The following is a 22781-nucleotide window of genomic DNA, read 5'->3' as shown; positions in this document are numbered from 1 at the left end:
TCTTAAAAGGGTACACAGCTGAGGCACAAAATGGACCAGTGCCTTCATCTTCTCAGGGGCCTCTGACTTCAGTTTTTTCTAAACAGTGTAGAACAGTCTGTTTCTGGTAATTCTAGTAGGTATTTAAACTTAAAATATTTAGCAAATATCTTTCAGACCCTCTTCCAGAGTAAGGTAACCTGTAATCAAAACACAGAAATTGCTGTGACTATTTCAAGGCCTTTTATGCTCCCAAATGCAGAGCCTAAGAAAAGCGAGTGGGAGGTGGACCGAGTCCTTCCCGCCTGCAGTGGGCGCTTGGATTTTAAGGTGGGGCGAGTGGCGTTCTTCCTTGTGCTTGGCAGCCCAGTGCCATCCTAGCTGTGGGGGCAGGATTCTGCTCCTTCTCCATCGGGCAGCCTGAGAGCGTGTTTGTGGCCCTGCTGAGGGCTTGCTTCCAAAGGGGAGTGTCCACTGGAGGGTCCCAGCATCTCTTTCCTGTTCTGCTCCCCCAGCGTCTCCCAAAGGTCACGGCCACCAGACCGGGTCAGCAGTTCCACAGTGCTCTCTGTGTAAGTCGCAGACAGCAGTGTCTTTTTCGTTTCTCCTGTCAACGGGCTCATAACAAGTGAAAACTAGCTCATCGTGCCTGAAGAGCTGATGACGGCGGGTTCGTAGGCGCGGCCGTAAGGGCGGAAGCAAGGGGACACGATGCGCGTGAGCCGCGGGGGCGGAGGACCAGGTCCTCAAGGCTCTGGGTCGCTCTCCCTGTCCCGTCAAATAGTTAAGTGGGAAACGGGAACAGTAGAAAGCCATTGCTGTGCTTCAGATTTTTACTTGGGGTAGTTTGGGATCTCTTGGGGCGTTTGTCAAGTTGGTTGCCCGTTTGTCCTGTTGCAGACAGGCCGACAGTACGCAGAACAGCAGAGCCCAGCCCCCTCTCTGGCCCTGCTCCCTGGACCCCGGCACACACGCGTGTCAGGATCTCACCACCGAGTGGGACTTTTTTTTTTTTTTTTAACTGCATGGTCCCAGGGACGATTTCATAGATGCCGACACGTGGGGGTCTCGTAGTGAACAGTCTCATAGTGGCCTCCCAGCCCCTCGCAGATAAGCCCCACCTCGCTGAGCTGTCAGCCAGCTGTTGTGTGCCTCTCTCTTAAATATGAATGAACGGCCTCCAGAAGGAAAGAGACCAAAATAAACGGAAAAAAATGAACTTGGAGGAAATGGAGACGGTGCAAAGAGCAGAAGAAACTTTAGAAAAATGATACTGGATTCCTCAGAGCAGAAGGATGGGCGGGATGCAGCTTGTTGTTAAAGGGGGGGACAGTTAATGCAAGAAAATAGAAAACTGAAAATCCCGTGTGGAGGGCTGGAGCAAAGGAAATCTCTTAGAAAATAGATGAAAAGGACCAAGACCCAAAAGTGGAAAATGGATACAAGACGAGATGAGGATTAATCCTCAGATCCCGTATCCACTGACAGGCATCTCAGAAAGAGCAGCAGAGGGGGTCGCCGTGAGTGTGACGGAGGGGCCGCCCCGAGGCATCTCCCTGGGAAATCGCAAAAGCCCTTCAAGGCCGGGGGCGCAGAGGATGGAGCCGCGGTGGCACAAGCGTGGCCCTGGAACCTAAAAGGCCTGGAGCATTGCCACGAAAATCCCGAGGAACACGATTCTAACCTGGAATCAGACCCGCCCCCGAGCCTGAGAGCAGAGGGAGAGGTTTCAGATGTGCAAGGCCCAAAACGCGTCGCTCCCAAGTGTCATTTCTCTGAAACTCCTAAAGGTTGTGATTCAGCAGCATGAAGAGGGAGGCCAGGACCGTGGAAGATGCATGAGTCCGGAAACAGGATCTGTCCAGCCGGGAAGAGCCGAGGCAGCAATCCCAGCAGGATGGTGAAGGAGAGGCCGAGCAGGGGCCTGGGGACAGCGGGAGGGGCAGGAGCCAGGTCTGCGCCTGCTCCAGCTGCCGGCTCCACTGGCTGCTCCCCACTCAGCTCCTCAGCTGTCAGAGGGCGGTGATGACGCCACGCCTGGTTCTGCAGCTGGAGTAGCGCCCGAGCCTTTTATACAGCTTAGCTCGTTTATCCTTGTACGAGTCCCACAAGGTGAGTCAGTGGTGTCCCCGCTTTGCGGATTAGATCACTGAGGCTCTGGGGTTTAGAGCCGCGCTCTCTCCTGACCGCTCTGAGTCCTCGTCAGCTTTTGCTTGGGGCCCACGAGCCTCACTCCGCCTGGGGGTTCCCCACACGGAGTCGCTTGGCCTCAGGTTTAACATGAGCAGCTGTGCAGTTTGACAAGGGCAGCCTGGATTTTCTGCAAAACCAAGAGTAGAGCAGGGTCTGGGTGTGGCGATGGGGACCTTGTCACAGTGGGCCACTCCCTGCGGCTCTGCCACTTTGGGGACCTCAGAAATGCCCCAGCCGCCTGTGCTCTCCCACTAACAGCCGTCAGCGGTGGGCATCTCTTCCTCCTGTCCGCTGCCCGGAGCCAGCACGGGACAGAGCTGGGAGTCACACCCCGGTCTTCAAATTCCACACCCATGCTGTTTCCACTGTGGTGTTCAAAGGAATTAGGGCCTCTCGTCAGCTTCTTGGGGGGAAAGAGAGAGATGGCACGGAGGGGAGGCCACGCGGGGAGCAGCGTAGAGAGAGGAGCTGGCCAGCCGCGCAGCTGCCGCCGCGAGGCAGCCAGACGCCTCAACTTCCCCGTGTTCAAACTGGGTGAGCAACCATCGCCGCCTCAGCCGCTGGCCCGACGGGATGAAAGGAGGCCGTGGGTGGGCATCTTCCGAGTCCAGCACACAGGTCACGTCCCAGTGGCATTACAGTCAAGTCCCTCGTTCAAGTTCCAGCGCCAGTAGCTCTGAGTCCTCGTGCCTGGCTTAGTTCGGCTTTTACTCTGTGGAGTTAGGGCTTTCGGTTCTTTTTCCGGCAAAGATCAGAGAGAGGGAGGAAACATCTTCCTTGTGCCCGGAACAGCATTCGCCAGGCCCGGGTTCAGGCCCGCGCTGGTGCTGCAGGGCTGCGGCCGCTGGAGCGCCAAGCGGCCGCATCTAAGACGCTGTCACTGTGAGCAAGCTGTTTAGCTGAGAATTCTCCTTTTTTGGTATTTCGTATACCATTCTTACTCCTATTTTGGGTCACATCTTCCCTACCTCTTATTTTTAAAGCCTTGCTTTTGCTTTCTCTCAGGTGTTCAAAAAACCTTTCCGTTTAGCGTGGCCAAGATGCTCTGTTCTGCCTCTTGTCCAGGAAGAGTAATGACCACCTACCTGCTCTTTGGCCTGAAAGAATGTTTATAAAGCCGTTGGAACGTCCCCAAAGAAAGGCCCACTTAATCTAAAGTGAGCTTTTGGTTCCCATGCACGAGTGTCTCGCGTTCGGAGGCTGTGGGAACGCAGGATAAAGGCAAAATCCCGGCAGCGCCAGCAGCACGTGTCACACGTGTGACATTCAGCAGGTTATAGAGGCAGCCGTCTCCTGGGTTCTTTTCCTCTCGCCAGATGGGTATGCGAATCCTGGAAAGGCTTTGCCAGGGCCGTTTCTGCGCCAAGAAGTGGCCTTTGAGCAAACGGCTGCCTTAGTGGGGATGGGTCCCCGAAAGGTCCTTTGCAGACAGTCTCTGTCTCTGGCTTCACAGAATTGCTCGGGAAGCGTGCTCTCTGGGTCCACGGAACCCGCTGCAGGTGAGAGCGGGGCCGGCAGATGCTGAGCCCAGGATGGAGCCCAGGGCGAGGTCTGGCCGCGGCGCCGGGCTGGAGGAATCTCACTTTGCTCCACGGAAGGAGGAACCTGAAAGTCCCACTGACCAACGGACACCTAAGTCTTGGATTTTTTTTTTTTTTTCTTTCTTTACACAAATGATTGCAGTGAGAAAGACATTTAGCTCTTCAGTGGAGAGCCCGTAAGATTGTTGGGGAGCGTGGCCTTGCTTTGCCTGTGCGGGGGGCCTCAGTGTGGAGGCAGTGGGGATCCGCTGCACCGCGGCAGGGCCCGGCGCGTCTTCCCAGCTCTCTGCCGGCGGCCAGTTCTCCGTGTGGGTGAAGCCCATCTCGTTGCTGAACTGAGAGCTGCCTCTGCCAGAGTCTCCCCCTTGGGGTTCCCACTCTTTTCACTCTTCTACTGAAAATGTCCTACATTTTAAAATGTCTTGGAGTTTCTGTTATGGCTCAGTGGTAACAAATGCAACTAGTGTCCGTGAGGACGCAGGTTTGATCCCGGGCCTCACTCAGTGGGTTAAGGATCCAGCATTGCCGTGAGCTGGGGTGTAGGTTGCAGACACGGCTCAGATTCCATGTCGCTGTGGCTGTGGTGTAGCCCAGCAGCTGCAGCTCTAATTTGACCCTTAGTCTGGGAACTTCCCCTCACTCCCACTGCGGATCAGTCAGTCCTTAAGCTCTAAATCGTGGCAAACCACACCAGCACCTGTGTACTGCAGAGTCCAGTTTGCAGAGGACTTGGCCTTGGTTTGTTTCATTTCATCCCCAGGATCCTAGTCACCTGGGGCTGCTTAGATGTGCAGACTTCTAGACCCTCGTCCCCTGGGCCTGCTGAAGCAGGCTCTCCATTCCCCCAGGGCGCGAGTCAGCACAGTAGAGCCCGCGCAGCAGTGCCCTGGAGCAGAGGTTCTCCAGGTGAGGTCCTTGGACCAGTACCACCAGCAGCGCCTGGAACTTGTTAACGCCCCCCTGCGCGCCCCCCCCCCCCCGTCCCCCCCGTCCCCACACACACCTGCTGAATTGTGGTTCTCGAGCTCCAGCGCAGCAGCAACAGCAGCACCTGCAGGGTTGCTAGAACACTCCCTGTTGGGTGTGGTTTCCCAGAGTTCTTGATCCGTTTGCATTTCTGCTCAGTTCCCCAGTGAGGCTGGTTGGGAACTGGCCGCCCCAGAGAGCAGCGGTGTGGGCTGCTCAGACGCCTCCCCCTGGGGAGATGGGGGCCGGGCACCCAGGTCTAGCTGAGGCCGGCAAGGAGGTTCTAACCTCGAATTCCAGAAGGTAATAAATATGAAAAGGTGGTTTGGGATTAGGTTGATGTCTTGATGTCACATGGGTTTTAGGAGCTGTGGATTGCGTGATGCTGGGCTCCTCTGTGCTGCTCCCTCTGCGCTCAGAGTTGGCTGCACGGGGGTTCTCTGCTCACTTGTGGGCAGGCTGCCGTGTGTCCTTTCATCGTCTCGTCTCTCGTGGAAGAGGGAAGACTCGCCATTTTCCCTCCACTTAGAACCTTAAAGATCAAAGCAGTGGGGCTGCCAGAGACACGGCATTAAAGGCAGAAACCAGGTCAGCTCTTTGCTCTCTTTCTGGCGGTGTCAGAGTTGCTGGTGTTCTGGCAGCTGGCTGGTTTTGATCCTGCCATTTGTGTTAACCACTCAAGATCGGCGTCGGTTCCCCTGTCTCCTTTTGAATTAAACCATCAGAGGGACTCTGCTTGCCGGAAACAGGCCTGGAAGTGTGTGCTCGCAAGGGCCCCTTGTGTGTGTGTGCACACACGCCTAGACCTTAGGTGGTGCTGTCAGCAGCTCTGGGGAGAAGTAGCCAAAGATGCAAGAGACCTCGCTGGTTTTCCCTTGTGACGTTTCCTCATACGTCTCTGATGACCTGCTCTGTGGACTGGGAGTGGGGGGTTCTGTGAAGACGCACTGGGGGGGCCTGCGTCCAGTCTCACAGCCTGTCCCCGGCCCACCATGGGTCAGGGGTGGGTGGGACTGGTCATGTTTTCAGCTCTGCTGCTGCTGAACTGTGGGACTTGGGGGCAACGTGGGTGGCTTCACTCTCCCTCTGTCCCCATTTCTGTAAAATGGGGACAACCCCAACCTCTCAGAGCCGTTGGGAAGCTTACATGCCATTTGGCGGTCCTGTGCCATATGGTGATTGATTCAGGCCCCTTTACCTAGGACCTTCGGCTTCTCCAAGAGATTTTCTGTCTGGATGCTCACTCGTTCAGACAAGCAGCCTTTGGGGAGACCAGAGAGAGCCGCGCTGTGGACCTGCCAGGCACAGCCTGCGAGGGCCCTGTGTGTGGGGAATCCCACCCGTCGGGAATCTTCCTCCACTGGCTTTCACGGGGCTCGCCGCCTCCCTTCCTTCCTCCTCTGCTGGTCACCTTCTGCAGGGTTTTGAGAGCCCTGCCCCGTGAGGAATCAGAGCATCTTTATGTGTAAGATTTGTAGCAGCCCCCAAACTGGAAAGAACTCAAAAGCCTTCAGCAGGTGTCTGGATAAGCCAGACAATGAAATTACTGTTCAGCCAGAAAAAGAAACGAGCCATTGATGGAACAACATGGGTGGAGCTCGAGGTAGGTAAGAAAGACGCCAACAAAAAAGGGTCACGTGCTGTTGGAGTCCTGTGTGTAAAGCCCTGGAAAACGCATGCTGCCCTGTGGGTTCGGAAGCAGATCGATCGGTGGTTGCCTGGGGGGTGAGGACCTGGGAGCTGAGGATCACGAGGGGCACAGGGAAACTCCTGGGCTGAGGGGCACATTCCCCAGATTTTGGCAGTGGTTTTGTGGGCTTTCCTATATGTCATAACTTAGGGAATCGTGCACGTTAAACGTCTGTAGGTTTTTGTGTCTCCGCGACATCTCAGGAGAGCTGCTTAAAAAAACTGATTTGTAAGCTATTGGTCTAAAGCACTGCTCTCCACTAGGAATTTTTACACTGGTGGAAATGGCCTACATTTTCTGCATCTCGTACAAGAAGCCACTGACTACACATGGCTATTGAGCACTTGCTTATGCTAGTGCAGCTGAGGAATTCCCTTTTTAACCTGATTTAATTTTAACCCATTGAAACTTGAATGGGCTGGTGTAGCCAGTGGCTGGCACATTGGACTGCGCAGGTGTAATGCTGTACCTGCTGCCGTAACAGCCCGGCAAGGCCGCCCCCCCGCCTCCCCGCCACCCCAGGTCTTCGGCTCTAGCTCCTGGAGAAGACTCAGCATTTCCAGCAGGTGCTGCCTGTTTCCTAGGCGCATCTCCTCGCTCATCCCGAAGCCCCTGCTAAGAATGCCCCAACTGAAGCAGTGAGGTGGGTCTGAGGCCTTTGTGCAGCTCCTCACCCTCCGACGTGGAGGTGCAGCCGGCCCGTGCCCCTGTCAGCAGGTGTTTGCCCTTCTTTGACTCAGAGCAGCATTTGCTCAAGTTAAAAAGGTAGAAGCTCTGCAGACCCCAGTAGTGTCTTTTCTCTCTCACGTGTCTCGTAAACCAGGCAAATCAGAGTGAGCTTTTGTGACACGCAAGCGTTTCAGGTGAGGCTCTTTGGCCATGTGTCATATGTGCTCCTTTCAGGACAAGCTGATGTCCCCAAAGAGCAGTCTGGGTTTTTGAGGAGAGCCTGGGAGGTCCTGAGCTTTTCTAGACCGGAGGTAGGGAGGCTGCCCAGCGACTTTTTTTTTTCTTTCTTCTGTCTTTAGGGCCACACCTTCAGCACATGGACGTTCCCAGGCTAGGGGTAGAATCGGATCTGTGACTGCCAGCCTACACCACAACCACAGCAACTCGGGATCTGAGCCGAGTCTGCAACCTGCACCACAGCTCATGGCAACACCGGATCCCTGACCCACTGAGCAAGGCCAGGGATCGAACCCGCATCCTCACGGATACTAGTCGGATTTGTTTCCGCTGCACCACGATGGGAACTCTGACTTCCGGTTTTGAGTCTCTCTGCTCTCGGCCGTTTCTGAGGAATAGCAGTGCGGTGCAAGAATCCTGTCTGGACGGGTCCCCGGGGCAGAGCGGTGTTCTCAGTGCCTGAGTCGAGGAGAAGGCGGCGCTGGTGTTCCCGGGGCCAGGCTGGGATCAGGAGCCGAGCTGTGGCTGGACCAGCAGCTGCTGGTAACCAGTGACGGAGCTAAAGGAGTTGGGGGCTGGCAAGTGTTGGGGGGGACGGTGGGAAAGATTTTAGAATATGGAAGTGGCGTATTAAAACAAATAACATAATAAGTAAGAAGAACCGCGTGAAAAGATGGCTCCTGTCTGGCTGTATTCGCCACCCCACCCCTCCCCATCTCCTTGTCTGGCTTTGTTTGCTAATCAGCGATGACATTAGCAGTGAGGCCGCTCTTGATCTCTGGTAGCCTGTCTGCCTGCCCGTGGCTGAAGCATTGCAGGTGTCCTCCTGAGATCGCAGACACCTGACTCCTTACCGAGTCATCTTGTCAGACGTCCGGATCCAGGTGAACCCAGGAAGAGCGGGGGCAGAGAAGGGAGGCTCGTGGCTCTAAAGATTGCCTGTGGGCTCTTGGAATCAGAGCCATACTTACCAGCAGTGGTTAGGAGTAATAATTTTTGTTCAGATCGTGCTTGGTGTTCCTGAAAGCCATGTTACTTAATAAACTTGGGGAAAGTCGGAGCGTAAGAGAAAGCCTGCTGCTTGCTTGGTGCTAAGGAGAATGTTCCAGTTGGGTTACCCAGGGTCATTTAATTCTCCCCTTGGATCATGACAACTTCATTACTCGTAAATTGAGGCTGGAGCTGCTGAGCGCAAGACATGTGCAGTTACGTCTTTTGGCCGTGGTTTTCCTCGCCTTTGGCCAGCGTGGAGATGGTTCCTTTAGGAGATGGTTCCTTTGGCTGTGAGCCTGAGGCTCCTGGGCGGCCCCAGGGCAGACAGACAGTCCAGGGAGACCCAGAGCCCATCCTTCTTGCTGCAGGGTGCTCTTGCTGAGACAGGGCCTCTGGGCTCGGGCTGGGTTCAGAGCCCAGGCCCAGGGGAGGGCCACTCATTTCCTGGCTGCTCCCCCTGAGTCAGGGCGCCTGTGGGGCTCGGGCGGGCGGAGGCTGGGCCACGAGCTGGGAGCTTTGTTCATAAACCCGTTGACGGGGATGCTGTGTGTGTTCAGGACAGTTTCCTTAAAAAAACGAACAGCTTTCCGAGGTCTGTTTTGTCACAAAAGGTACCCATTTCAGTTATACAAGTTGTGATTTTTCTGGTGGCTTTACCAAGTGATGTGCCTTAGATCAGTTTGGGGACATTTTCTTCTCCCCAGTAAGGCCCCTCCTGTCCTCTCACGGTTAATCCCCACTGCCCCCTCCCCCAGCCCCAGGCAACCGCTAATCTACTTTCTGTCTCTTGTCATAGTGGAGCTAATTATTTTCTGATGAGAGAAGTAATAGTTTCTTATTTTAGATCATTGGAGTAACCCCAGAAAGCGAGATGGATGGAATGAAGGCCAGCAGCCCCTTGGCAGGATTCTCTTCTAGCTGCTCTTCTAAGCTCTCATCTCCGCCCTGCTCCCCCCACCCCAGCCTGGCTGAGGTTCCCCCCCGACATTGCGCTCCTGTGCCCGGATGCCCTCCACCCCATCCTGCAAGACCAAACTCTCCCTCTCCTTGGAGGCCTGTATTCCATAACCCCAATCAGCAGAGGTTTCCCTGGGGTCCAGACGGGAGGTAATTTTCTCTTCCTAGAGATTCCGCTGTTTTATCGATGGCCCACAGCGTTTCCGCAGGGCACGCTCCTCGCTTAGCTAATGGCCTTATCTCCGCTGTTAGACCCAGAGGTGGTGAGGACGGAGGTTCTGTCTGGTTCATCCCTGTCTCCTGGGCCCTCTGTGCCGGCCCAGCTTTATCTCGTGTCACTCCCCGAGGGGCCCTTCGTGGCACTCATCACAGTGGTGCTGCCTGTTTAATGTCCTGCCACCCTGTCCCCAGTGTCCAGGATGAAAGCAAGCTGGCCCGGTGTTTGGATGTCCTTAGATTTTCACGCTCCTTCCCTTTGGTGTTTAACTCTGGGTGCCAGAGCTTGGTGTGCCTCTTCTCACCTAATCCCCGTCCTCCGTACCCGAGTTCTCATCTGAGTTAAATAACAAAGAGTCTAATAAGAGATGCATCAACCAGATTCTGGGCGGTGTTCTCCCTGCAACAGACAATCTCGGGGTTTTTCTCAGTCATGCAACGCTTGGAGTACGCTTTTCATAAAAACATCCTAGGCCGCTTCCTACAAATGCAAGTTTTTGTCTGCCAGCGTTTTACTCTCTTTGCCCCGACCCCCCATGTCTGAGTTGCTCTGGTGTCTTTGGCTCAGCCTCCCCCGCAGCGCTCTGACCCTCCCCTTCAGGCAGGCCCTGCCGCCCCATTTCTTGCCCGAGCCTCGTCCAGGATGGCGCTGCTTCGGCTCCCCTCCTGGCAGCCCTCAGGACCGAGTGGACCTGAGCCTCGGACTCCCCACGGCCCTGGATCAGTGGACGAATGGGCAGAGTCTCCAGGCTCAGCAGCTGGGACATCACCTTCTTCCCAAGCCCCGACTGCTCAAAGCCCTGGTCTTCGATTCTTTCTACCAGGAGCCCCTGGCGTCTGTACGAGTCAGACATGCTGCATGTGGTCTGTTTAGACTTTCTGTTTAAATCTCAGAGAAGGCAAACATCCGTCGTGTTTTAGCCCTCTTAGTAGCTGGCTTAGGGCTGTCTATAAGATAGGCAGTCAGTAAATACATGATTAATGAATGAAGTCTCACATTCATTATTTGATGCTTAAAGCTATTAATGCATCTCTAGAGTCTGTCTCTTACAGGCTCAGAAAAATACTAAGATAAATTGATTCAGCCAGTGTTTTTCGAGTGTCTGCTCTGGGCCAAGCTCTGTGCTGAGTGAATATAAACGCTTGAAGCTGCCCTTTAGGATTTATGGTGTGAGATTGGTATAGACGAATGCAGGGTAGAACCTGTCAGGTCCCTCAGGAAATTTTTTAAAGGGAAAATATGGGGCGGTGGGGGGAGGCTTACTTCCTGCTGAGCAGTCGCGGATATTAATGGAGAGGACGTGTTCTGAGAAAATCCTGCTGAACGGGAAGCCCCGGAACCTGGGGACACGGGGCAGACGTGCAGCTCAGGGTGGAGCAGATGGAGTGGGAGCCTAGACGCGGGGACCAGAGCAGGGCAGGCGGAGATGAAGGTGCGAAGGGGCAAACGAGGGTGGACCGTGAGCCGGGTAGGTTTGGGCTTTGTTAGGGCACACGCCAGAAAAACCCCACAACTGCGGAGCAGGGGCCAGGGCAGCAGGGACTAGGGGACAGTGACCCGGAGCTGGGGGAGCGCGGGGGCTGGCCCAGGAGCAGGGTGGCAGGGAGGCAAGGAGGGGACTCTGCGGGCAGCACCGGAGCCGACTGGAGGAGGAGGGGTGACACAGGAGGTGGAGGGGACGGCTGGGGGCACCCAGCTGGCCTGGGCACCGAGCTGCGCGCGTCCTTGCAGAGGAGGCGGTGGGGACGTGTCCACGCGGCTCCTCCAGGTTCAGCGGAAGCACAGGTCAGGTGTGTGCTCGGGTGACTCACGCGCACGGCCTGTGGCTTTCTCTGCCTTCCAGTCGGCCTCAGGACCTCGCCTTAGACTCAGCTTCTGACCCTCGAGGCTAATCTCAGCCAGTCCCTGCTGACGACCTTGTGCCTCAGAGGACTCCTGGTGCGTGACAAATGTTGAACTGTGTCCGCCTAGGGCAGAGGGTGCCCCAAAAGCCCTTTCCAGAATGGCAGTCACTCATTGCCCGTGTATTTGGCAGGCTGGGTGGTTGGTGCTAGCATTATTCCACATCGTACCAGTACTTTTCAAGTAAATTTCTCTCTCCATGTTGAACTTTCATATGCCGAATACTGCATGGAAATCAGGTCCCACGTTGCCCTAAAAATTGTTCCACTCAAGGTAATTCTATTAAAAATCAAATTTTCCTTTGCTCGATTGTAGGGGGGACCACAAAAGGTTCCCAAGTCCTTGCTCCTGTTCTTCTCCTCTTACGGCCCCGTCGTCTGGGTGCGTGTACCCCGAGTGACACTTGTGCAAGACCCCCCCCCCCACGTCCCAGGCTGAGCAGCAGGTGTGCTGACTGGGGGCTGGGGGCGGCTCTCGGGTTCAGGACTCGGGGAGCCTGAAGCCTGCTGGGCTCGGGGCTGGCTGGGCGGAGCATTCTGAGCCTGTCGGGAGGTTTGGTCTCCCCGATCTAATCCATGGTGACAACTTGCTAAACCACCCTCTCCTGCCTTCTTGCTTCAGGGAGAAGAACCTAGGACCTTGGACCTCTTGTCGCTCCTTATCTTGTATCTGCTTTGCTCAGCCACACGCGTGAGGACACGCGCGCACGCACACGCACACACACACACACACACACACACACACACACACACACACACGCTCGATTCTTTTCTCCTTCTCTGAGCGTTCACTCGTCCACGTTCCCAGGAGACCCTTTCCTTTCCGTTTCCCCAGCTGGGGGCTGCGCCCGGGACTCTGGGGTCCGGGCTCCCGGAGGGACGGGGGGGCGCAGGGGCCGCGAGGGCGCGGGGCGTGCGGGGGCCGCTCGCTCTTCCTGCGTCTCTAAGGTGGTTCTGTCCTTCGGGTTTTCTGCGCGAGGATGGCTGTCCTTCCAGGCTGTGTGGGACTGGCTCTCGGGGGCGCGGAGGGGGGTGTCACCGAGACACAGGCGGACGCCGGCCTGGTTGCCCACCCCCCGCGGGGTGAGCGGCCGGGGCAGGCGCAAGGGAGGCCCCTCGCCGGCCCGGGGGGCGGAAGGCGAGCGCGCGTCTGCTTTTGTCTTTCAGATCCAGAACATGAACAACATCATCTCCTTCCCCCTGGACAGCCTGCTGAAGGGGGACCTGCGAGGCGTGAAGGGGGTACGGCGTCCAGAGTCCGGTCCGCTCGCCGGCACCTTGGGGTCCAGGCCTGCCAGTGGGGACCAGGGCCCCTCCGGCCGTCCTGCTGGTGCTCCAAATGGGGGGGCGAAGTTCTTCGGGAACCTGTCCGTGACTTCGGGGCTCAGCCACTTGGGGAAGCTGGCTTTCCAGCCGGTGTGGCCCCGGGTGGCCACTGGGAAGGGGTCCTGGCCGGGTGGGGTTTTCTGTGGGAAAATCGGCCCCAGTCAGGCCCGAGCCGCCTTGTTTTTCTGTCCTGCAAGGGTGCCTGTTGCCGAGAACCCACCTCTGCAGACGCCCACGCCGGGGTCTGTTCCCCAGCCTGAGCGCGCAGGATGCTCACGCCTTGAGCGGCATGTGGGCACCTGGTGCTGAGCGCCAGGCTGCTTTGGGTGTCATTGGCACAGGCAGACATGGGGTAGGAGACAGAGATGACCTCACCCCAGGTCACGGGAGACCCCGCTCTTGGATGGGTCCACACGTGCTCCCTGGTCTCATCTGGCCTCGGGAGGCCGATCTCGGGGGCCTTTATGAGACAGAAAGTCCAGGAGAGCGGGGAAGGCCAGGCCCAGGGAGCCGTGAGGACACCCAGGAAAGCTACCTGTCGTCCCCCGGGGGCCCGGAGAGCGAGTCAGACAAGTTAGTCAGGAAAATGGGAGGGGGAGCAAGGCAGAGGGAAATCCCGCACGTGCAGAGGCTGATGCGGGGCCCGGCCCATTCCCGCGGGGCCTTAGATGCAGGCTGTGGCCTGGCCAGAAGGCCATGAAGAGTCCAAAAAAAAAAAAAAAACCCCCACAGAAAAAGGATTTTTTTCCTTCCCAAAGGACGCTGTTAAAGGGAGCATACATTGGTGGGAATCATTTGATGGAATTTCTAGTGGCTCAGTATGTTTTTGAGCCAGGCTTTATCAGGGACTGTGAGGTTCCAGACGGAATTGGGAGTGGGGAGACCTCAGGAGAAGAGGGCCGACTTGTAGTCTTTGGTTTGGGGCCCAGCTCGGGTGCATGCATCGGGGAGATTCCTGTATCAACAGCAAACACCGTACTCCTTCCTTTGAGAGAGAGCTACTAAAATACTTGCGGCTTCAAGGCTGTATCTTCCTGGGTTTAATTTTAGAATACTCCCAGGGCAGAGGGCAGGGTGTCGGTGAAACTCGTTGGGCTGTGAGTAGTTGGTACCTGTTATAACTAGCTGACGGGCACCCTAGACAGTTCTTTCCACTTGTCTCTGTGTTTATTTGGTATGTTCTATAATAAAAAGTTCTTAAAAAGAGAAAGAAAAAAGAGGAAAGGCCATTTACTCATCTAATGAAAAGCCCGTGCTCTAAGCTCTTTATTTTTCATGGCATCACATACGTCACTTACTACAGAAATTAATGCTCCTTTCAGGTCTAGTCTAGGGCTAAGTAAGTTTATCTTGCCCAGAAGTTAATGATTATTCCTGTTTAATTTATGCCTCTCTGTTTACAGGATCTGAAAAAGCCTTTTGATAAAGCTTGGAAGGACTATGAAACAAAAATGTGAGTGTTTTCATTTTAAAGAATAAGCGTAGGTCATTTGAGATTTCAGTTTTAAATTGAGTTTTTCTTGCTTGAAGGTTTTGTGTAAATAAACCTTAATCCGGGAAAGAATTTATCCACAATGGTGTTGCTGTGATTTGTCATGAGGCCAAATGCTTTCACGTGTGTTGTCTCCGTTCATGACAACCTCTCTAAGCAGGCTTTTCCTCGCCCTCTTGTGTCCTGATGGCTGCAGGATGGTGTTTTCAGGAAAGTTAACTGACGGCTGCTGGCTGACCTCAGGCAGCTGTTGCACCGTTGCTGTTTCTCACTCCCAGAGTGGAGCAGATCGAGCTAGCTGGCATCGGGCTAGCAGTGGCGGGACCATAGTTTCAATCATTTTAAATACCTGAGAAATAGAAAAATGTTTAAAAATGCCTCCGGCCTGCTGTGTAACTGCTCTGCACTGGGTAGTAACGTAGCGTTTTCTCAGTGGAAGCAGAAACTACTGTAGGAAGCGTCTGGCAGAGTGAGAAGTGGGGAGAAGAAAGCCCGTCCCGATGTAACTGCAGGTGGTCAGTGGGGTGGGTTGGTTTCACCAGCCCTGGGGGCCTCTTCAGAGGTGCGGATCTCACAGCTCCCAGCAGGCCTTTGGTGCTGGTCCCGTCCGTCCCATCCTGGAATCTTAGATTCCCGCGCTCCAGGTTCTGGAGATGCACTGACAGCAAACCCTTGTATGTAAGCACAGATGGAGCCTTAAGCCAGACGCCTTGGAGGTCTGGGCTCCCGGAGACGCTGTAGACGTGGCGTCCTGGCCTGTGGGCGTCCCGCATCTGCGGGCCAGCTCTGCACAGTGACTCAGGAGAGGAGCCCCATCCCTCCTTTCCAGATGGGAGCCAAGCCTTGGGGTTTGCTGCTCGTCGCCCCAGGAAGTCAGGGCCAGGAGGTGGATCTGCCCAGTACCACCGGGGCCTCGGGGGAATGCTTCTGTGCATTTCTGGACCACGGACATGCAGGGGTCTCTGAAGAGGGGCTGCCCGAGAGAGCCTGCTGGTTCGGAAGGGAAAAGCCTTGCAGGAGCGAGGGGATCGAATTCTGTAAAATCAGGACACACACTCAGATGCGGTGAGGACAGCCTTGCTGACAAAGTCCCAGAATTGGAGAAGGAAGGTGCACGTACCCTTTAAAAGTCAGAGTCCTTCTGGGATCAATTTAAAAAGTAACTCTACCCATTTACATGTGAGATTGATTTCTCCTGAGAGGCCCTGTGATATGTAACAGTTTTAAGACGTCTTTAAAATTCCTGGCCAGTGGTTCCGTGCCTGGTCCTTACAGAGCGACTGATGTCTGGACTGGGTCTTGATCTCTATGAGGTGGTGTCGGGGTGATCCTGGAGTCGTGTGACTGCCCCGGGCCCTCCGGGGTCCCCCAGTCCCTCTTCCTCCCTGGCGCATGAATCCATGTCTCAGCATCCCCACCAGATGGTCACCGTTTATTTATGTTTTATCCATTCAACTTGTCCAGTGTCCATGTGTGCTCAGGGCTGGGCTTCAAGATAAAAAAAAACAAGGGTGAGAAACTATGTTTCTTGGTGGTCCCGCTGTGGGGCAGTGGCATCAGCGGTATCTTGGGAGCATTGACATATGCCCCCCTGGCATGGTGGGTTAAGGGTCCAGCGTTGCCACAGCTGCGGCTTCAGTTGCAATTGCGGCTCGGATCTGATCCCTGGCCCGGCAACTCCACATGCCACGGGGTGGTCAAAAAAAAGAAAATGTATTTCTTACATCTTCTTAAATACCCGCTCCCCAAACGATGGGGATACTGGACCCAAAGGAGCCCAGTTCATGCTGAGCATCTTCCTAAGAAGTGCCGCCTCCACGGTGCGGTGCCTGCCTGGGCTGCGGAGGAAACGCCTGTTCCCTTCTCTTTGTGGCAGCCTTTATATTTTCGAGGGCTTCCTGTGGCTTTTGTTTAGTCTCCTTCCTCCAGAAGAAAAATCCAGTTCCTAGTTGAAGCCCTTCTAACCGATGTGCTTCGGGGCGGCGCCTCCCCTGGCGCCCGTCTTGGGACGTGCTCCGGCCTATACCTGCCCCGCACACTTGACTCGGCCATAGGGTCCAGCGTGAGATACACACAGAGGGGAAGGCAGCCTGACAGTGGGAACGGCGGCTGGTTTTCTTCTGCAGTGACGAGCACCGTTCTGGGCAGGGGATGGGGAAGAGAACCAGGAGGCGGTCAGGGTCGTTCTGGCCGCTCCAGGCACAGGGACTGGGAGATCTGTCACTGAAGGAAAGCCCACTGAGCGGACTTGGCTCCTCTGACCCTGGTGTGGCACAGAGCAGGTGCTTTGGAAGCAGTTGCAGAGTAGATACGCAACCAAAAGGGCCAAGATGGACCCTTTCATGCCTGAATGCATCTTCCTTTCCAGTGCGTTAGAGGCCGTCCTGTTCCGGAAAGGCTCGGTGAGCACGTCTGCAGGCTGGGTGCTGGGCCCACACAGGGCTGTCCAGTCCGGAGGCGGTGTCCTGACTTCTTCTCGCTTTTTTCGCACATAGAACCAAGATCGAGAAGGAGAAGAAGGAGCACGCCAAGCTCCACGGGATGATCCGCACGGAGATAAGCGGGGCTGAGATCGCCGAGGAGATGGAGAAGGAGCGGCGCTTCTTCCAGCTGCAGATGTGCGAGGTGCGCGCTCCTGCCCCCGGCGGAGGCTTCGGCCCAAACGCTGATGCGCTGTTGGATGCCCTTGTCCAGGGTTGGCTCCTCAGGGAGCCTTAGGCTCCTAGAGAGTGGGATTGGATTAACCTGACACCAGCCTTTTATTAGAGGTGGGGAAAGACTACAGAATGGTCTTTGGCCTCACACAGGTGTTCACGCACGCTCGCCTCTATGGACGTTAGCGGCGGTGCTCCGTGTTTTTTTAAGCAGGTGCCTCAGGTCCCCTTGTAGCGTAGGAATCAGAGCCAAGGGAGACAGAGCCACTGTCCCCTCAGGCCAGGCCCCCGCCTCTGGAAGCGCGTCCACCCAGGCCTCACCTGCTTGTGGTGGGGATGCGGCCCGGGGCCTTGGTGCCCTGGGGAGGGAAAGACATGCAGGAGGAGCTCCGAGCATTTCTCTGCTGGAGGCTCAGGGATGGGAGAGCAAGGACCAGGCCTGTGCTCCCAGCGTGTTTGTGCCTTGCTTCTGAGTCTGTTTGTGGAAACAGTTGCCCACTCTGCCCAAGGGTTCACTCCTGGTAGTGGGAGTGAAGCCCTTTGTGCATGGTGGCATTTGTGTCCTCTGCTGTAGCCAGGCAGACTCCCGTTTTAAATATCACAATGCAAGGGTGATATTTGTGACAGGTATTGAAGCAAGGTTCAGCCAGCTCTCAATTCCCTGTAAGGAGGTCACAGCAAAGCTAAGCAGAAGGCACTTTCTCATTTTGGAATGTTTGTTAATTTGTAAATTACAGCAAGAGCTTGACTTTATAAATGTGTACCTTAGGAGAATATTTGAATGAGTTTTTATTCCAGAGCAAACGCTTACAGGGTCAGCAGAGGGGGATCAGTGCCAGGGATCAGGGGGTATATTTGGCTGGATTAGTTCAGCCACTCTGGCTCCCTTTTGGTTTCTGTTTACACGGGATTTCTTTTTCCAGCCTTTTACTTTCTTTCTTTTTTTATAAGGGCCTCAGGTGCACCATATGGAAGTTCCTGGGCTAGGGATCAGATTGGAGCTGCAGCTGCCAGCCTACAGCACAGCCCCATCGAGCCACATCTGCGACCTACGCTGCAGCCTGCAGCAACACTGAATCCTTACCCCACTGAGCGAGGCCGGGGATCGAACCTATATCCTCAGGGACACTATGTCAAGTTCTTAACCTGCTGAGCAACAACAGGAACTCCCGGCAGTCTATTACTTCCAACCTATGTGTGTCTTTGGATCTAAAGTGTGTTTCCTGTAGACACCTGTATTTGGATCATGTTTCTTTAATCCATTCTGACAATCTCGGCCTTCTGATGGGATTGTCTAATCATTCACATTTGATGTTGCGATTGATGTGGTTGGCTTTCTGTCTGCTCTTTTGCTTTTTTTGTGTTCTTTGTCATATGCCTTTCTTTTCTGTTCCTGCTTTGCTGCTTTGTCTTTCATTACATGGATATTTAGAAAGTTAACTAAGCCCCAGGTGTTACTGTAGGTCAGGGAACGGTGTTGTTCCACACATGGTGTTTTATAAACAGACGTCACGCATAATCGCACCTGCCGGGCCCGCGTCACGTAGTGTTGGAGAAGTCAGCCTGTATGATCGGAGGTGGCCGAGGAAGCCCCTGTGTGTTGTACAAACACAGGGTGTTGCTTTTGTTGAGTCGCGGTAGCGTTACGTGGTGGTGGCTCACAGTGTGGACTTGGAACGGGTGTGTGAGTTCAGCGTGTGCTCTTTGGCTGGAAGGAGGGAGTCTGTCGACCTGACCTCCGCAGGACTGCTGGGTACGGTCCCTGCAGGGAGTGTGCCCCTCACCAGCGTGTTACTGGCACATCCATACCTGGAGGACTGTGGCTTCCAGCCTCAGCTCGGTCACTGCTTTCTGGGCCCTGCACCCCACCCTGGGTGCTGTTCCTTGTCTGGGCGAACCGGTCATGTGGGCCGCTAAGACGGGTGGTTTTATTGGAAAAACACTATCTGGCCGATGCGTCCAAGTCATACCCGGGAGCCATCTGTCAAGGGGTCCCCAATAGTTGTCAGGCCCGTCTGTGCCGAGCATTGCGGGGTCCCTGCCTCTGCAGGGCTGGGCGCAGGCGCAAAAGCAGGAGTTGGCTGAACTGGCGGTGAGGTTGGCGATTCCAGAGGACACGCCTGGTGAGGGCTGTCGACGTTGGCCAGGCAGACCTGGGCTGGAAAGGCTCAGAAAGAGCCCCTGAAAAGCAGATCCTGAGAACTCAACCCCCCAGAGCCAACAGATTACTGCAGTTAAAGTCATTTTCAAATTGGTCAACTGGTTCTAAACGGAAGTTCTCGAGTTTTGTAAATGCTAGATGTTGTTTCAGTGTTTAAAAGGTTCGTTGCCTGGGATCCAGGGAAGAAAAATGCGTTTCAGGTGGTTATTTTAAAGCTGTGGAACTTTTTCTTCAAAATGAATTTCACGAAGACGTCCAGTAGTTCAGATAGGTTAGAGCTTCTGTGAATTGAGACTGTATGAGTTATAGCCACTCTCGCTTTTTTGTGATTATAAAAATATGTGCTTTAAAAAAATATATATGCTTTTAAAAATTGGTCTTGGAGTTTCCGTCGTGGCGCAGTGAAAACGAATCCGACTAGGAACCATGAGGTTGCGGGTTCGATCCCTGGCCCTGGTTAAGGATCTGGCATTGCCGTGAGCTGTGGTGTAGGTCACAGACTCAGCTTGGATCCCACGTTGCTGTGGCTGTGGTGTAGGCCAGCAGCAACAGCTCTGATCCAACCCCTAGCCTGGGAACCTCCATGTGCCGTGAATGTGGCCCTAAAAAGACAAAAGACGAAAAAAAAAAATTGGTCTTTATATATGTGTGTGTGTCTCTATATATATATGAAAGAAATTCAAAATCCCCCAGGCTTTACTTACCAGAAGACAGCCCCTTTGGCATTTAGCTAAAGGCCTTTCAGGTGTTCTGTGACACGTCCGTAAAAACAACTGTGTAAACAGGCCACGGCTGCTTCGTAACCTGATTGTGTTCACTCACGAGTGTGCCACGGGCACCTTGCTAGGTCAGGAGGCCTCTGCTGTGTCGGCTTAATGGCTCCACAGCCGTTCTTCACGTGGACACACCGCACTTCAATCTCCCGGTCATGACATTCGGGTCGTCTGCGTGTTTCACTCTTACAAACAAGTCTGCAGGAAACCTTCTTTTCTGTTCATCTTTATAAACTTTTATGATTCTCTTCTTAATAAGTTCCTGCCAGTAGAATTTTTAGATCAAAGGGTACATGCATTTTAATGTTTGACACATGGCCAAGCATCTTATTAACCATTTAACCGTGTCAGTGCACGGCCAACGGCGTGTTTAATTAACAGTGAATAAGTATCAAAGAGGAGGGAATGGGGACACGGAGGCAGCGGAGTTCGGCGGAGGGTCGTTTGTAGTTCCTGTTTCAGACCCACTTCCCAGGTCCACAGGGCTGCCCGGCCCGTCTGGCAGGACGCTGGAACGTGAGTTTCCCAGGTTGCAGCTGAGGTGCCTGTGGTCCGCGGGGCTCAGCAGCTCGTTATGGGGCCTTCAGTCTTAGAGGTGACACCTTCTTGGGGTTGTTGATACGCTATCCCAGCAGTGGATGGGACCAGGAATTTATGGAGTCGTTGTTCTAGAAACTTCTAGCAAAGAAGAGATGTATTTCCTGATACTCGTTTTATAGCTCCCTGGGGCTTCCTGATGTCTTAGTGGGTGGTTCCAAGTTAAAATGGCTTTTAATTTATTTGAATTTAAAATTTAATTTTTTTGATCAACACTTTAAGTATTAGGGAAGTGTTTTTGTATGCGAGACAAAGTCTCGACTACAGAAGATTGGCAAGTTAGTGTTTAGATCACGAATTGTCTGGAGAAAGGGACCCGGGACAGAGTGCTTGGGCAGGAATGTTCGAGATAGAGAGAATCCCTTTCATTCCAACCAGCCTCATTCTTCAATTTTCTACTGTACAGCAAGGTGGCCCAGTAGCACATACATGTATACATTCTTCCTTCTCATATTATCATGGCGAAAATTTCTCCAAGTTGGTTAAGACAGCTTGTTTTATTATAGGAGTTCTTGGCACTTATAGTTAAGCATTTAATTACCTGTATGTCAGAGAATTCACTCAAAGAAACCTTTAGTTCCAGGATTCCGAAACTGTGACGCATCTCCCCTGAGCTCTGCCCATGGTCCAGGATGTCAGAGAGGCAGAGGTGAGGCTGTGTCCTCAGAAGCTAGTGTTGCGCTCCTCTTCTGCTTGTATCCATGACATAATCCTGTTTTGTTTTTTCTTAACAGTATCTGCTGAAAGTCAATGAAATTAAGATAAAAAAGGGAGTGGATTTGCTTCAGAATCTGATCAAGTATTTTCATGCCCAGTGCAAGTAAGTTCCTTTTCTTCATTGTGGTGGTATTTCAGATGTGTCTCGCTCTTGATGGCAGCTTCTGGGAGATGTGTAGTATCGCGTGGAGCAAAGCAAGCACTTATTTAAAAATCCGTAGTACAAGGGATGAAACAGGGATGCAGGCCACCACACAGATGAACCCTGAAAACACGTTAAGTGGAAAAAGCCAGAAAGAAAAGGCCGCACACGTACTGTATGATTCCCCTAATTAGAAACGTCAGGAATAGGCAGATCCACAGAGACAGAAGGCAGGTTGGAGATGTTGCCAGGGCTGAGGGGAGGGCACGTGGGGGGTTACTGCTGAGGGGCTGATGAAAATATTCCAGAATTAGGTCGTGCTGATGCTTCCTCAACTTAGTGAATAAAGTGCTAAAAACCACAGAACTGTGTACTTTAAAGCAGTACATTTTATGGTTGGAGAATGATAGCGCAAAAACTAAAAATAATGTCAAGTTCTATATAGGTATTGCTGCTTTTTTTTGTAAAAGGGCAAACTTGTTTGATCCTCAGGTGTCTTTTGTTTATTTGGTTTTGTTTGCTTTTAATGATTTTTTTAATAATGATTTGTATTTTCTCCATTATAGCTGGTTTACAGTGTTTTGTCAATTTTCCACTGTACAGCAAGGTGACCCAGTCACACATACATGTACGCATTCTATTGTCACACATCATCATGCTCCATCAGAAGCGACCAGACATAGTTCCCAGTGCTACACAGCAGGATCTCATTGCTTATCCATTCCAAAGGCAATAGTTTACATCTATGAACCCCAAATTCCCAGTCCATCCTACTTCCTCCCCCTCCCCCTTGGCAACCACAACTCTGTTCTCTGTTTTCCACAGATTTTCTTTTCTGTGGAAAGGTTCATTTGTGCCGTATATTAGATTGCAGATCTAAGTGATATCATACGGTATTTGTCTTTCTCTTTCTGACTTGCTTAGTAGGAGAGTCTCTAGTTCCATCCATGTTGTTGCAAATGGCATTGTTTTTTTGTTTTTATGGCTGAGTGGTATTCCATTGTGTATATATACCACTTCTTCTTAATCCAGTCATCTGTCAGTGGACATTTAGGTTGTTTCCATGTCTCGGCTATTGTGAATAGTGCTGCAGTGAACATACAGGTGCACGGATCTTTTTCAAGGGAAGTTTTGTCCGGATAGATGCCCAAGAGTGGGACTGCTGGGTCAGGTGGTAGTTCTATGTGTGGTTTTCTAAGGAACCTCCATACTGTTCCCCATAGTGTTTGTGCCAGCTTACATTCCTACCAACAGTGCAGGAGGGTCCCTTTTCTCCACACCCCCTCCAGCATTTGTTATTTGTGGACTTATGAATGATGGCCATTCTGACTGGTGTGAGGTGGTACCTCATGGAAGTTTTGACTTGCATCTCTCTAACAATCAGGGATACTGAGCATTTTTTCATGTGCTTGGTGGCCATCTGTATATCTTCTTTGGAGAAATGTCTATTCAGGTCTTTTGCCCATTTTTCACTTGGGTTGTTGGCTTTTTTGCTGTTGGGTTGTATAAGTTGTTTGTATATTTTGCTTTTAATGATTTTTATTTTTTCCGTCATAGCTGTTTTACGGTATTCTGT

General features: G+C 53.3%; 1 protein-coding gene across 2 annotated transcripts in view; it reads left to right on the top strand.

Annotated features, from left to right (window-relative positions):
- ASAP2 (ArfGAP with SH3 domain, ankyrin repeat and PH domain 2) overlaps nt 1-22781 on the top strand; it is a 161692-nt gene that overhangs the window by 79685 nt on the left and 59226 nt on the right. For both annotated transcript variants that reach the window (XM_047782677.1, XM_047782678.1), the window contains exons 4-7: nt 12511-12585; nt 14073-14122; nt 16657-16786; nt 21081-21166. In XM_047782677.1, the coding sequence (XP_047638633.1) occupies nt 12511-12585; nt 14073-14122; nt 16657-16786; nt 21081-21166 (341 nt within the window). The remainder of the gene's footprint in view (nt 1-12510; nt 12586-14072; nt 14123-16656; nt 16787-21080; nt 21167-22781) is intronic.

This window comes from Phacochoerus africanus, chromosome 5, assembly GCF_016906955.1.
Source record: "Phacochoerus africanus isolate WHEZ1 chromosome 5, ROS_Pafr_v1, whole genome shotgun sequence".
Classification (NCBI taxonomy): Eukaryota; Metazoa; Chordata; class Mammalia; order Artiodactyla; family Suidae; genus Phacochoerus; species Phacochoerus africanus.
This window is presented reverse-complemented; position numbering and strand designations above follow the sequence as displayed.